The 14,356-nt window shown below is 39.8% G+C and overlaps 10 protein-coding genes across 10 annotated transcripts; 6 read left to right on the top strand and 4 right to left on the bottom strand.

Annotated features, from left to right (window-relative positions):
* Positions 1-77: 77 nt before the first annotated feature.
* On the top strand, positions 78-1,745 carry EROM_051230 (Uup ABC transporter ATPase component; the record flags this gene model as incomplete). Its single annotated transcript, XM_009266276.1, has 1 exon — positions 78-1,745. One exon carries the CDS (start codon positions 78-80, stop codon positions 1,743-1,745), a length of 1,668 nt encoding a protein of 555 aa, XP_009264551.1.
* A 420-nt stretch (positions 1,746-2,165) lies between these two features.
* Positions 2,166-2,756, top strand: EROM_051220 (hypothetical protein; the record flags this gene model as incomplete). Its single annotated transcript, XM_009266275.1, has 1 exon — positions 2,166-2,756. The coding sequence occupies one exon, from the start codon at positions 2,166-2,168 to the stop codon at positions 2,754-2,756; it is 591 nt and encodes a 196-aa protein (XP_009264550.1).
* A 77-nt stretch (positions 2,757-2,833) lies between these two features.
* EROM_051210 (hypothetical protein) lies at positions 2,834-3,808 on the top strand (the record flags this gene model as incomplete). Its single annotated transcript, XM_009266274.1, has 1 exon — positions 2,834-3,808. One exon carries the CDS (start codon positions 2,834-2,836, stop codon positions 3,806-3,808), a length of 975 nt encoding a protein of 324 aa, XP_009264549.1.
* Positions 3,809-3,929: 121 nt separating this feature from the next.
* EROM_051200 (hypothetical protein) lies at positions 3,930-4,634 on the top strand (the record flags this gene model as incomplete). Its single annotated transcript, XM_009266273.1, has 1 exon — positions 3,930-4,634. One exon carries the CDS (start codon positions 3,930-3,932, stop codon positions 4,632-4,634), a length of 705 nt encoding a protein of 234 aa, XP_009264548.1.
* A 607-nt stretch (positions 4,635-5,241) lies between these two features.
* EROM_051190 (skp1 G2 allele suppressor-like protein) lies at positions 5,242-5,709 on the bottom strand (the record flags this gene model as incomplete). Its single annotated transcript, XM_009266272.1, has 1 exon — positions 5,242-5,709. The coding sequence occupies one exon, from the start codon at positions 5,707-5,709 to the stop codon at positions 5,242-5,244; it is 468 nt and encodes a 155-aa protein (XP_009264547.1).
* Positions 5,710-5,785: 76 nt separating this feature from the next.
* EROM_051180 (hypothetical protein) lies at positions 5,786-8,695 on the top strand (the record flags this gene model as incomplete). The annotated part of the gene is made up of 1 exon (XM_009266271.1): positions 5,786-8,695. The coding sequence occupies one exon, from the start codon at positions 5,786-5,788 to the stop codon at positions 8,693-8,695; it is 2,910 nt and encodes a 969-aa protein (XP_009264546.1).
* Positions 8,696-8,779: 84 nt separating this feature from the next.
* Positions 8,780-10,300, bottom strand: EROM_051170 (transitional endoplasmic reticulum ATPase; the record flags this gene model as incomplete). The annotated part of the gene is made up of 1 exon (XM_009266270.1): positions 8,780-10,300. The coding sequence occupies one exon, from the start codon at positions 10,298-10,300 to the stop codon at positions 8,780-8,782; it is 1,521 nt and encodes a 506-aa protein (XP_009264545.1).
* A 71-nt stretch (positions 10,301-10,371) lies between these two features.
* Positions 10,372-11,493, bottom strand: EROM_051160 (pre-mRNA cleavage complex GTPase subunit; the record flags this gene model as incomplete). The annotated part of the gene is made up of 1 exon (XM_009266269.1): positions 10,372-11,493. One exon carries the CDS (start codon positions 11,491-11,493, stop codon positions 10,372-10,374), a length of 1,122 nt encoding a protein of 373 aa, XP_009264544.1.
* Positions 11,494-11,551: 58 nt separating this feature from the next.
* Positions 11,552-12,565, bottom strand: EROM_051150 (tyrosyl-tRNA synthetase; the record flags this gene model as incomplete). The annotated part of the gene is made up of 1 exon (XM_009266268.1): positions 11,552-12,565. The coding sequence occupies one exon, from the start codon at positions 12,563-12,565 to the stop codon at positions 11,552-11,554; it is 1,014 nt and encodes a 337-aa protein (XP_009264543.1).
* A 50-nt stretch (positions 12,566-12,615) lies between these two features.
* On the top strand, positions 12,616-14,331 carry EROM_051140 (putative DNA helicase; the record flags this gene model as incomplete). Its single annotated transcript, XM_009266267.1, has 1 exon — positions 12,616-14,331. The coding sequence occupies one exon, from the start codon at positions 12,616-12,618 to the stop codon at positions 14,329-14,331; it is 1,716 nt and encodes a 571-aa protein (XP_009264542.1).
* Positions 14,332-14,356: the final 25 nt, after the last annotated feature.

Below are 14,356 nucleotides of genomic sequence, written 5' to 3'. Positions count from 1 at the left end.
AAAAATCTTCAACTCCATCTAGTTTTTTCTTGAAAGTATTGAATTCTTCTTAGTTATGTAACCCACTCTGTGTTTTGATGAACACTAAGATCTCTTCTTTGAAATCCAAGTATTTAAGAAAACTTGAGAAATTTCCATTTAGATCCAAGGAGGAGGCTGTTGGTATAGGTCTGGAAGCTTACACGGTGAATTATAGGAGAGACCTCATTCCATTAGAAACACCGTTTTCTATGAGGTCGATGTCAGAGAGAAAGGAAGAAATGGTGGCTGACGAGGCTATGGAAGAGGAGTATCTGCAGCCATCATCATCATCTGGAGAAGATACTGACTCTGGGGAGTTTGAAGGAGATCTGCACCTGGTGATTGATCTTTTTGTGAAAGGAAAAGAGATTGTGAGAGAGGGCTCGCTCAGTATTATTAGAGGTAAGAAGTATGGACTTGTAGGAAGAAATGGGATAGGGAAAACCACACTTTTGAAAGCGATTAGAAAAAGAAGATTTGGGATTCCAAAGGGAATGAAGATTTACATGATAAAGCAAGATCTAGTTGGGGATGGAACTGTAGAAGATTTTGTTGGAGTTGATGGCGGAAGGATACTGAATGGATTAGGCTTTACGAAAGACATGGCCGTAAAGAAGATAAGTGATTTAAGTGGAGGGTGGAGAATGCGTGCCCACCTAGCTAAAGCAATAAACACAGATCCTGACCTATTGCTGCTTGATGAACCCACCAACTACCTAGACATCAACGCCTTGAACTGGCTAGAAAGGAAGATAAAGGAATTGAAGACTGTTATTATTGTGTCCCATGACAGGAACTTCCTTAACAATACCACAGAAGTGACACTTCACCTGAATGACCTGAAGATTGATGTATATAAGGGAAATTATGAAAGCTTTGTGAAGCAAAGAAGAGAAAGGATGTCAAAGGCCAGAAGGGAATATGAGAGCCAGCTTGCAGTTAGGGAGCACATCCAATCCTTTATTGACAGGTTCAGATACAATGCAAAAAGAGCTTCTCTTGTGCAGAGCAAGATAAAGGCACTTGCAAAAATGCCGGCCCTTGTTCCTCCTAAGCAAGATGCGATTATCAAGTTTTCCTTTGCATCTACAGCTTCTCAAGGTCCATTGGTTGAGTTTTCCGATGTTGGATTTTCCTATGGTTCTAGAAATATTCTTAAAGGATTGAATATGAAAATCAACTCAGATTCGAGAATAGTGGTAGTAGGGGCTAACGGGCAAGGCAAGAGTACATTTCTCAAGCTTTTAGCAGGAAAGATGGAGGCCACATCGGGGAGTATTATAAGAAACTCAGGGCTTAGAGTTGGATATTTTGCACAGCATCACATTGACCATTTGAAGGTCAATGAAAATGTACTAGACTTCATGATGAAGTCATATTCTCAGGAGGAGAGCAGGCGTGCTCTTGCGGCATTTGGATTGAATGTCGACAATCAGCGTATTGGAACACTCTCAGGGGGCCAAAAGAGTAGATTAGGATTCGCAATTATCAATGGAATGAAGCCGAGCCTTTTAGTTCTAGATGAGCCTACAAACCATCTTGATATGGAGTCTATAGATGCACTGGCAGATGCACTTAGAAGGTTTGATGGAGCAGTCGTTTGTGTTAGCCACGATCTAAACTTCATTGGGTCTGTCTTTAAGGAAATATATGTCTGTGAAGATAAAAATGTTAAGAGATTCTATGGGGATATTTTTGAATACAAGCGAGGACTAAGTGTTTAGATTAAAGATTACTTACAACTTGTTTATTTAAGAGCTTATTGAATTTTATTCTCCCTTCTGAGCTCGGATTCATGAGCTGTGCTTTCAGGTACTACCCACCTCTTTTCACGAGGAAACTCATTTCTAAGGTGCCTTGGTGTAAGAAAGGATTCAAGTTGCTTTTTTATCTCTTCAAACTTCTTTTTGTTGTTCATCTATCAAGCATAACCTTCAGATGTGTCTTATTCTTTGTCCAGAGATATGATCCTATTGAATTCTTCAGCGGAAGAATATGTGTTACATTTGAATTGCTTCTAACCAATCAAGATTCTGGCTGATACTTTATTGGACTTGGAAGAATGTCATGGAGCTCGGTCTGACAAGTATACTTTCTTTTCAATCTTTTCTTTGTTTTTAAAATGAAATGAATGGAACCCTAAAATGATCAAGCTATTGATTAATGCTTTTGTAGCAATGCTGGTTCTCTACAATGTTCTCCAGGCATTCAAGGCATGTAGAGAAGATAAGAGGATTTACAGGAGATACAATAAGTATTTCATGGTCATTGCAGTGTTTCTTGTTCTAGACAATTTGTTTTCATTTGTACTTGATTTTATACCTTTCTATCAGTTGTTTAAGCTTATGGTTGTTGCATGGATATCCATACCTGCATGCACTGGCGCAGTGTTTGTTTACAAGTTTTACATCCATGGGTTTATGGACAAGTATCAGGGCGCTCTTGAAGAGATGGTGGAGAAGGCAAGGTCTGCCGTGTTCAGATATTTTAACGAGTGCTACGATAAGGCTCAGAAGACATATCATGGCCGTAAGATCAGCGAGGTAGAAGAAGAAGCCCTTGGAATAAAAAACGAAGGGGAGGGTTCCAAAATATCTCCGGAAGATTCTAACATGGAGGATGTTTCTGACTCAGGATTTTCCACTATCGATTCAACAGTTATAAATGGAGAGAAGCAGAGCTCTAACATTGACGTCAAGATGCCAGGGAAACCTGTTGATGACACCCAGGAGTAAAAATAAAGGCCTTCCTGTGAGTTATCTAAGTCTATGAAGAAAATTTTTAATACAGTTTAGGGAAACTTATTACCCTGATGAGAACCATAGGAAACGCAGCAAAGGCAGCTTTTAAGGTTCTTAGCAATGGGATTAAGAAAGCTAAGCACAAGGCCGAGAAGTTGGTGTCTGGCTTTGGTAATAAAAAGAAGGATGCTTCTGACTCTGCTGAGAAATCAGAAGGCATTTCCTTTCCTGTAAGGTCGGGGATAGGAGACTCTGAAGATTGTCCCCAGGACTACAAAGACCTTCTGGTGGAGAAGCCTTTCAAAGACCCTGTTTTTATTGAGATGGGACAGGATCCAGATCTTATAAGTGCCGAGTTTAGGAAGATAGGAAAGGACGTTCTGTTTTTGTATGACATAGATGATACTCTTTACCACCCATCAAACAATCTTCAGAAGATGGAAAGGAAGTTCCTTGAAGAAAAATATCTTTCTTTCAAGAAGGATGGGACTCTGGAAACGTTTAAGGAGGAGCTATCTCTATCACTCCTTTATTCGTCTCTTTTCTACAACTATGTCGGTATTTCTCTAGAGGAGTATTGGGAGATGTTATCTGAGTTTGACTATCTACAGTATCTTTCTCCAGATGTAAATCTGAGGAATTTCCTTCTTTCTATGAAGAATATCAGAAGATGCTGTTTTACAAACGGACCTCGAGACCGAGCAGAGAACATTCTTGCAAAGTTGGGTGTTTTGGATTGCTTTGAGGTTGTTATCTCCATAGGAAAGTATGACAAAACTTTCTGCTGTAAGCCACTTATCAAGTCTTATGAATTCGTTACAAAGGTTTTGGGAATAGAGTCTCCTGGAAATGTTTATTTCTTTGACGATTCTGAAATCAACATCATTAAAGCAAGAGAATTCGGATGGAACGGGGAACTAATTACAAGAGACCACAATATTATCGACGTCTCGTCTCGTATACTACAGGAGATCAATGAAGATGCTCGTAGCCTTCATTTCCAGAAGGTTTCAGCAGTACCTTCCAGCAAGATGCCCTCGAACTAATTCTTTAGACCTTGCCTCTTATATGCTTACGAAAGCAGGGGTTTACTTGGAATAAATGATTCGGTAACACTCTGTGTTTTTATTATGGAATCTATAAATTCCAGCGAAAACTTTCATCCCTATGGAATTTACAAGCATACCAGATTTCCAAGAACTTAATAATGTTGGAAGCCAAATAGTGATACACAATCATTCGGCGCTCCTGATGACATATTCCCTCCTTGTAGCCATCAGATCGCTTCTGGAGTGCTTGTCATACCAAGATGTGGCTCAATTTTCTTTGGAAGACGATATAAAATCAACATTTACCAATCCAGCTTTGTTTGACAGAAAAATTATGGAAACAATAGAAAAAACAGAAACCAACATTGATGAGCTCCTGAAAAAGACCAAGAAGTGGGTGAATTCTATAGGCCTCACGGTATATAATAATGTAGAACTTAATGAGTTTCAAGAATTTCCAGATTTTAGATCCAAGGTCTACCCTTACTTTATTTTTTCAATCCATAACCCTCAGTGTAGTGACGCCCGGATGGTTTGGGAAAAGCTTTATGAGATTGTTATAGAATCTAGAAGATCTCTAAACATCTACGACAATACGGGCATCTGGAAGGAATTAATAAAGGTAAAAAATGAAATGCTAGAGTCGAAGGAGATTGAGTATCTTACTAAAAGGGTCTTTCTTTCAGCCCCTGTCTTAACTCCTCTTAGATTAATGGATGGGGTGGAGGATATATTGAACGGAAAATACAATGAATGGATATTCCCATACTTAGAGCTTTGTGGGCTGTTATCCCTACTGAGCACAATTACTTCGCCTAGGTAAATACTGTACCACCTTGTTTATGTAACCTGGGACCATCTGGGCCTCTTTGAAACAAGGCCTTTGGCTTTCCATTTATAATTTTAAGAGAGCTCTAAAAACGGCAATTAATTAAACTAATTGCAATATACTTCTGATTTTATTTGGATGCAATTAACAAGATGACGTCTATATGATGGATGAGACCCCATGAAAGAGCTTATTGAAGAAATAGAAGCTTTTCGAACTGATATAAAGAGAGACCTGAGACTTGATGATGCCTTTCTGACAGATCAGGCAATAATTGATGCCATTGGCAACTGGGAGTACTTTTTAAAGATAAGGAACAGGGATGTAGAAAAGGAAAACAATCTGAAGGCATTCAGAGATTCAATGGAAAGGGTGAGCATCAATAATCCTGAAGGAGAAGTGTGTGCTTTGGCAGAGAAACTTAGAAGAATACATCATCAGAATTGAGTAAATCAATGATCCTGTGTATTATCGGATCTCTTATCCTTTAAGCAACTCGCTATAAGTGTAGATAAAGAACACGCTCTAGTCTTTCCTAAAACTTTCTCATTAATATATTTATGTGGTGACGATGGCCATTGCAGGCTTTGAAGCAAGATATTTAATCTTCTCGTGTGATTTTTTTTGATTTGACCTGATCCCAATCGGTACTCAGAACAGTTCCTTCAGATTCGTAAAAAGACTTTTCCATAGCTCTCCGGACGTCTTCTCCAGATCGTTGGTAGATTTTTCTGAGTAAATCCATTACAGAAGTGTTTTCTTCGTCTTCAGAATCATTCTCTGTGGTTTCCTTACTACCATCTTGAAGTTTACCACTCGGCTTCCCATTGATTCCTCCCCATCTCGTTGTTTCAACCTTTCTGAGATGTATTTCTATTCTAGACTTGGACTCACTAAGCTTAATGTCTGGATGGACGTCCTTGTGGAGATCGATGGCGATGCCCTTGCACAGCCTGAGCTTTCTAGGATCTTCAAGTACGGGGCTTATCTGGATATCTTCTGCAAGGGGCTTGTATACGAATATAATTGCGCTGTCCTTTGTTTCTGCAAAGTCATATGCTACTTCCATCTGTCCTTTGTTTATTCAACAAAATTTTTAGTGAAATAGTTGTAACTTATTCCGGTGGAACCCAGAAATTGTACCGATGCACTATGCAATAAGGACTATCGAAGACCCTAGCTCTGTGGTTTCCGGAGAAAAGATAGAATATGAAAAGAAGTCATGCATTGCCGTATCCAAGGGAACAGCCGTCGAAGTATATAATCTAGACATGAGACTTGTGGATGTCATATACCCCAATGGATATGTAACGCTCGTTGTTCCTGTGACATTTAGAAACTCCAAGAGGTTCCTAATGGTCAGTAAGGAGGGAAAGTATGTCATCATGGATGGAAGACGGCCCATTGTGAGTGGAAAGATGGCAACTCCGTCAACCTATACTAGGTGCATCAGAACCTTGAAAAATCTTATATTTATTGCAGAGAGTGGTATTGTCAGTGTGGCTGCTCTGAGCTATGATGGGCTAATCTTTGGGGACGATGCAAATGACTTTGGATACTACAAGATTCTTGATTGCTTTTCCGGCAAAAACGACGTTGGTTTCCTGCTGGAAGACATCTCTGGAGACATCTTTTACTCGAGGTATCTAATGGCTTCTAGTAAGCCCAGAATGATTCTGAAGGAAAAGGCTCTTCTTAGAAAAGGTCTTGTGTCTGCAAGGCCTATGGGCGATGGATTGCTTCTTATAGGGGGAGGGAAAGCTTACTATTATGTAAGAGATAAGTTTATGCTTGAAAGTGAATTTGCAAATCCTGGAATCAAGAATAGTATAGTGGCAGAGGGAAGCGTTTTGCTTTCTATGGAAGACGGAGAGGTCATACGCATTTCTTTGGAAAAGAGAATGTCGTTTGGAAGTAGAACCTATAGTTGTGAAAGCATGGTCAGTGAAGAGCCATTTATCAAGGTTGAGGTTCTAGGTAACCTTAGAACTTGGTTCAGTGTATTGCTTCGCCTTGGAGGGGAGCTTTATTATGGAGGATCGTGCTCTGGACATTCTTACCATCTGAAAATAGGAAAAGAAATGAAGATTCTGAAAATGTTTGCAAGCAGTCCTTACCCAGCATGCTTGACATATCTTGGAGCTTCCTTTAGATATATCACGAAGAATGCGATTAAGAGGATTACATATGCGGTTGATCTCGCTGCAGAGTCAAGATATAGCCTCTCTAAGGTTATTCAAAGGTTTGGGATGGTAGATGACACTCTGATTGTATCATATCCAAATGAAGGAAAAATACTCGGAGACTCTATGGGTGGTGAAAAATGTTTCAGCGAGATCCTGAATATACATATCGATGATTATTGCTGTTTCAACACCAAAACCCATGTGTTTTGCTTGAAAGAGAAGAATTTTATAGGATTAGAGATAGGGGACATTGTCTTATCTTCATTCTATCAAGATCTATGTGCTATATTCACTGGAGACAGGCTTCTTAAGGTAATATGCCTTGAGACGATGGAATGCATTAGGTCTGTGGAATGCCCCTATGAGGTCAGCCTTCTTCACTTCAACAGCTGTCTGTTTATATCTACATATTATGATGAGTTTATCATTATGGACAAGCTCCTTCGAGTTATACACAAAAGAAAGCAAAAGGTCCTCAAGTCTGCATCGGTTGTGAACGGCAGGCTTTTCTTCAGTGACATGTGCGGAGTAGGATATGAAGCTGTATGCAAAAAAGAATCTAAAGCAAGCTCAGATGGCATCTCATCGATATTGGAAAGGCTTGAGGAAGAAAGCGAATGGGAGCTTCTAGACATCAAGCCCTCATTTTTTTCAGGTTGTATGATTGAAATTATGGTTCCTGTGGGGAGACATATAATGGGAATAGGGAGATCCACTATATTTGTGGATCCCCAGGACTTTTCATGCTATAGATGTTCTCTGGAGGGAATCTCCTATGCCCAGGTCACAGATCAGTTGTATGTTTCTGTAGGGAAATCTATCTATAAATGTCACCTAGGATCCATTCCTAGGGTAAAGATCTCCACCGAGAACAGATTACAGGGGACAAATCCTGGAGACATGTGTTCTATGAAGTTTTCCATTACAAGACATGGAAAGGAGATCACCGGAATGGTGAACCCTATTCTCAGGATTGATGAAGATGCAACCGTTAACTCATATCTTACACTGAAAGCAAGGAGACATGCATACAACTTCTTTCTCCAGGACGAAATAATAATGGATGGAAGGTTTCTAACAAAACATTACTTTGCTGTTGTAAGTAACCTTCCTAAAGAAGGCAAATTTTCAAAGCTTGCCATGTTCTCCACAAAAGACAACACTATCAAGCTTATCCATGAAAGTATAGATGAGGGTATTGTGTATGCACTTGATACCAATGAGGATTATTTGGTAACACATAGAGATCATACCATACATATATATAAGAGGCAAGCCCAAATTCTTGTGGAGCTATGTGCAATGAAGATAGATTTTGTCCCGTATAGAATAGTAATGGATAGAGATAGGATTGCTTGCTCATGTGTTTATAGATCTTTTGGAGTCTTCACATTTAACCAAGAAACCAACCATTTGTCTTTGGACTTTCTTTCCACTAGTAAGGAGCAAGTGGAGTCTATGGTATTTGGCCTAGGGAGTCTTATAATTGCAACTACAGATGGGAAGATTCTGTTTTTGGATGAGAACTATAAGGCAGAGGCCTTCCTCCTTGGAGATAGAATAACAAGTATGTGCCCAGGCACTCTATCACTCTGTCGATCTGATTCTATTTATTTCATAACAAGAAACGGTGGGGTAGGAATACTAACACCCATTGACCTTAATAAGAAGGATCTTGAGGCTTTGATAGAACTAGAAAGATATGCCAACGAACTGGCACCATTCTATCGAGATAAGACATCTAAGGTCATAAATATCAGTGTGATAAATAATATGAAAAGTAGTGATTTGGAAGATTTTATTTCCACTAGAAAGTATGATAGGAACAGACTAATCACTGTGCTGGGTGAAGTCAACTCCTTATATTAGAAATAAATCCATCCTGTCTTAAACACCATTATTTTGCATAGTGTGTATCGATCCGGGTCTAGGACTTGCTTGTAAAGTAAGTACTCACCGGAAGTCCTTGGTAACCCTTGCAGCTTCCAATGCTTCTATGATGTTTTCCTTAGTTATGACAAGGGAGTCTGAATCGAAGTTATGTTTCAGACATAATATTGCAGCATCCCTGATCAAGCCTGCTATTTCAGCACCACTAAAACCCTCCAGGTTTAACACTTCAAAATCAAAAGGCTCTATTGGGATTCCCTTGGTGCACTTTCTAAATATGTCGACACATCCCTCTTTAGATGGTAATGGGACTTTAAGGATCTTGTCAAATCTTCCAGGTCGCAATATGGCTTTGTCGATGCTCTCAATCCGGTTGGTGGCTCCAATCACATACACGTCTCCTCTATCGTCAAGCCCATCCAAAAGCGTTAATATTTGATTGACTATGCGGCTGGTGAATTCATTCCCATTTCTCTCTCCACAAAGAGAGTCTATCTCATCAAAAAACAAGACACAGGGTTGTAACTGCTTGGCTTTATCGAATAGCTTTCTTATTTCCTTTTCTGAGTCTCCGACATACTTGCTTATAAGTTCCGGACCCTTGATGCTTAGAAAGTTACAATGGCTCATATTCGACACCGCCCTAACAAGTAGCGTTTTCCCACATCCAGGCGGGCCGTAGAGAAGGATCCCAGAGGGCCTTGTAATCCCAAGCTTTCGAAACTTCTCTGGAAATCTCGATGGAAAGATTATGCTCATGTTGAGCTCGTCCTTAACATCTTCAAGAGACCCTATGCTATCAAATGTAATTTCAGCACCCTTCCATTTCATCTCTTTTAGTGCAACCTCTAAATCAATCATCCTAATAGCTGAAGATCCATCAGCCACAGCCTTTGTAGAGGCAATCTTCAGAGCCCTTTTCAAGTCTCTGGCAACAAACCCAGGCATTAGCTTAGCAAGCTCCGTCCAGTCAGTTTCCTGGCACTTCATCTTATCAGTAAGGCTAATTAGGATCTCTCTTCTTTCGGCTGCAGTTGGTATCTTCACAAGCAGTGAGTTATCAAACTTGTTAAGACTTTCATTTATAAATGCAGGATTTCGAGCAGTGGCAATAACAATCGACTTTCCTTTGTGGTTTTCAAGATACTCAGAAAGTTGTGAAATCACTTTCTTGTCGTCTTCTCCCAGCACATCTATGTCTTCAATAAGTATAATGGATCTCTCAAGCAGAGAAGACTTCCTGAATGACTCCCGAAGCTCTTTGTCAGAGTCTAGGGATGCCCTGATTATGGGAAGCTTGTACTCTTGGCTGATGCAATTCACAAGGAATGTCTTTCCAACCCCAGAAACTCCATGCAACAAAAGAGTGCTAGGCGGATGAATTCCAATCTCGTCATATGAGGCCTTGGAGAACAACGGGTTGTATACAAGCTCTGTTATCTTTGGAAGCAAGTATTTTATCCCTCCAACCTTCTGGAGTGGAGGGTATTCGTGGTCAATCTTCAAGCTCTCATTTAAGTGCGAGGTAATGTACTTGTCTCTAAGAGCAGAGCCGGCATCTCTCATTGGATTCTTTCTATTCATCCAAGGGATAGATGAAATCACAAATATTCATTCGGGTCAGTTGAGAAGATGTATTATTTTATTAAGATGAGCTAATACTCGATATGTTTGAGGTCCCCTTGTACCAAGAAAGTATACTTTGGAAGTCTCGGCTGAGTGCACAGTATCTTGAATGTATTTGCATCAATCACAACCACATATCCAATAATCGGAGACCCTGCAACATCTTCTATCTCCCTGGCTTCAGAAATTCCTAGCACCGAGTTCTCCCCAATCTCCACCTCAGAGGCTTCCACGCATCCTACCTTCCTTGTACTTCCTAATGGTAAGGCGCTAACTGGCGCAACATACATCTCCCCTATCCTTACAATTCTCCACTTGTACTTCACGTTGAATGTAAAGGGTGTATACTCGTTATTGACTCCTTTGAAGTACCTAGAAATGCTTCTTCCCACCTCCTTTTCCTCGACAAACCCGCTTCTATTTATCATAAGCTTCTCTGCTATCGTGTCCAAGGAGTGATATAGTCTTTCATTTCCTACAACAATAACCCTATCAACCTCAAATCTCTTTATTAATGTGTTATAAAATGCAGATGTACCCTCTGGACAAAGTATCAGGTGAAGATCCTCGACACCCTTAGATTTTATAGCTTCTTGTAGTTTAGTTGTTTGGAGGTCGTATAGCTCCATGTTCGTTATTTCTGTAGACCCATAGTAGAAGGACAATGGATTCTTCAGCCGGAGTCCCTCAATACAGTCTACCAATGTATCTACATGGATTGTGCTTAGTGCCCCAGGGAATATGTTCCCTCGAGATGGATCCACCTCCGTGAACAAAACCTTCTTACCCATCCTTACAAAGAAATTAATCAATGTGAAGCAAAACGTAGACCTTCCATTCCCTATAACCATAAATGTTCTGAGCTTGCTATAGTCGAATCCATTCTTAGAGAAGAAGCTTAGGATGTTGAATATCAGGGGGACATTTGTTGTATCAGATACATATTGAAGATCGCATGCACCCTCAACCTTGAGCTTGCACCCCGAAAACGTGAATATAAATGTCTTTGTGTCCTTGAATGCATACCATTTCTCATTAAGCAACTCTTGTCCTTTGACCTCTGCCAACCCAGAAACAACCATCACTTTTAACTTCTGGGTCTCATTGACCTCAATTCTAAACTCTTGATTTGGCCAAAGGCGAATCTCCATCACAGGGTATGTAGGATTTGTTTTTAATAAACAAGTAGAAAACATCCACCCCAGTATTTTAATCATAAGCCTGCTTGACCATTTTCAAATCCTTCTCCATCTCTTCTCTGATGGGCCTTATAATGCCGTCAATGAGCCGTGCTGCATTGGTTTTGAGATCTCCAGGGTGAATAGACTTACTGGAAAACTCATCCTCGAATTCCTGATACTTTTCAAAGACCTTCTCCTTTCCATCTCTATCTGCAATTCTAATCTTCTCTCCCTTAGCCTCAAAGATGGGAAATATAATGTGTGAAAAAATCTTCATCAGCCCATTCTCTTTGTTCCCCTCTTCACAGAAACATTTCTTTATCTTCTTCAAAATAACCTCTTTAGAATCCATGAGATCGATTTTTGAAAGATCATCAGAGCTGCTCATCTTCTCTGAGTTCAGCCCTGGAAGCATCGGACTCATTAAATGTATTCTTTTCTTATAGTTGAGAAGTGGTAAGTATTTCCTGGCATATGTGAATATCTTCCTCTGGTCAACCCCTCCAAACTGTGCATCTACGGACAGATGGACTTCGTCAAGAGCCTGCATTGCCGGATACACCAGAGAGCTCACCATAGGATTTTCAACCTGCTTAACAACCTGCGCTCCGGCTTTCTTGGCATCGTGCTCAGATGTTATTGACAGAATTTTATACAAGTCCATAGTGTATTCGTTCGACCTCTGGAACTCGCTGCCCTTGATAAACTGAATTCTATTAAGGTCAACACCCAGCATCTTTAAGGAAGCCTTGATCAGCTTCTCATAGTACACACACCTATATTTAATCTTTTCAATAGGTGCCTTAAGATTATCCAAAAATCCATGAATGTCTGCAAGCAGGACTTTTACATTGCAGCCTGCATCCGCAAAATCCTTCACCTTCATTAGAGGAACTAGATAGGCTATGTGAGGCTTTCCTGTTATGGCTGTTCCCCAGTAAACATTCAGCTCTCTTTCAGAAAGAATTGTCTTGAGTTCTTCTAAGCCCAGAATCTCCTGAAGGTTTCTTGTAATCAAATGAAGCTTCTGCTCGACACTCATTTCAATGGGCTTTACAATATAGAATTTCATCCAGCCCAGGGGAAACAAAAATGGATTCCAAGAAGAAACAGTATCTAAATCATCTACAGAAGGGACTGGAGGAGGTTATAGAAACACAAGAAAAACTGGACCCAGAGGTCAGACTTAAATGCAAAACAGTCTCTGTGAAGAAAAAATTGAATGGTTATCTTTACACTTTGAGGATTTTGTCGATTTCAGAAAAAAATAAAGTGCCCAGGATATTAAGACAGGAAGAAAAGCTGTTTTTGGAGACATCCAATGGCCCGTTGTTATGCACTATTGTAGAAGTTGAGCAAGACATGGTTAAGGCCATCGGGTACAAAAATCTCAAAGATAGTAACTTTGAAGCTACTCTGGATTTTAAGTACAATACTAAAGTTCTACTTAGTAATCTTAAAAGATTTATGAAGTCTGGAAAGTCCTTTAGCAATTTCATAGCAAAATCATGGAAATTGGATGAGGAAGTGAAGAAAAGCACCAAGAAGGCTAGAAAAACATCTAAACCCAAGAAGTTGAATTTTTATGACACCTCATTGAATGCAAGCCAAAAGAAAGCTGTGGAGATGACAAGACTCAACATTCCTTATAAGATACTTGGACCTCCAGGGACTGGAAAGACAAGGACAGTGGTAGAAATAATATCACAGCTTCTGGCAAAAAACAAAAGGGTTCTTGTGTGTGGGCCCAGCAATGTATCTATTGATAACATTATAGAAAGATTCCTGAAAAGTAAGTACTTTCTACGTAGTAAGCCTTCCTTCTATCGCTTAGGCAGCTCTCTAAAAGGCTTAAGCCATTTAAACCTTGAGTCGCTAGCAGAGTTACATACAAATTTTATGAAAGAAAAAAAAAACGACACAAATTTCTATAAGGACAGAATTGAGAAGCAGAAGAAGTTTATGAAGGAGAAGCGGGACAGTTCCCCTGTCGTGTTCGCCACGCTCTTCTCTTCTCTTAAGGAAAAGAGGATGTTTGACTGGGTTTTAATTGATGAAGCATGCCAAGCGTCGGAACCAGAATCTTTCCTTGCAGTCACCAAGGGGAAAATGTTTATTCTCATAGGAGACCCCATGCAACTATGCCCAGAAACCCCTTCTCTATATGAATCTCTTACCCTTCCGGTAGTGCTTCTAAATGAGCAATATAGAATGCCTTCTAATCTTCTAAAGTTTAGTAATGAAATGTTCTATAAAGGGCAAATCAAAAGTGTTGCAAAAGAATGCAAACCTATTTTTGGTGAAAACCCGATTCTATTTGTTGACACGCAATACTTTGAGTTTTATGAGAGCGATGATATCTCGAAATCAAATATAGGAGAAGCCATGATAGTAAAAAGCATTGTTGAAATTCTCAAAGGAGAAGAGGTTGGCATCATAGCACCCTACACTTCTCAAGTCCTGCTTCTGCGTGAGATGGTGGATGTAGAGGTTTCTACTGTGGATGGATTCCAAGGACAGGAGAGAGATTACATAATAATAACGTTGGTAAGGTGCAACGATAGAAAGGATTTTGGGTTTTTGAGTAACGAGAAAAGGCTTAATGTTGCTCTGACCCGGTGCAAAAAAGGGCTGGTGGTTGTTGGAGACTCCAAAACGTTCAAGAGGTCAAGTATTTTCCAAAAACTATTCAATTTCTTGAAAACCAATTCCTTATGCTTAGATCCTGAAACATTGAAGGAGTTTATTAAGGAAAAAGAAAGGTGCTTACAATATGTATCCACCGTAGCAAAAACAAAAGATCTTTAATAAAAATGATCACAAGAATGAATCC

Source organism: Encephalitozoon romaleae, chromosome V, assembly GCF_000280035.1.
Source record: "Encephalitozoon romaleae SJ-2008 chromosome V, complete sequence".
NCBI lineage: Eukaryota > Fungi > Microsporidia > Unikaryonidae > Encephalitozoon > Encephalitozoon romaleae.
The sequence above is the reverse complement of the archived record's forward strand: the minus strand, read 5'-3'. Positions and strand labels throughout refer to the sequence as shown.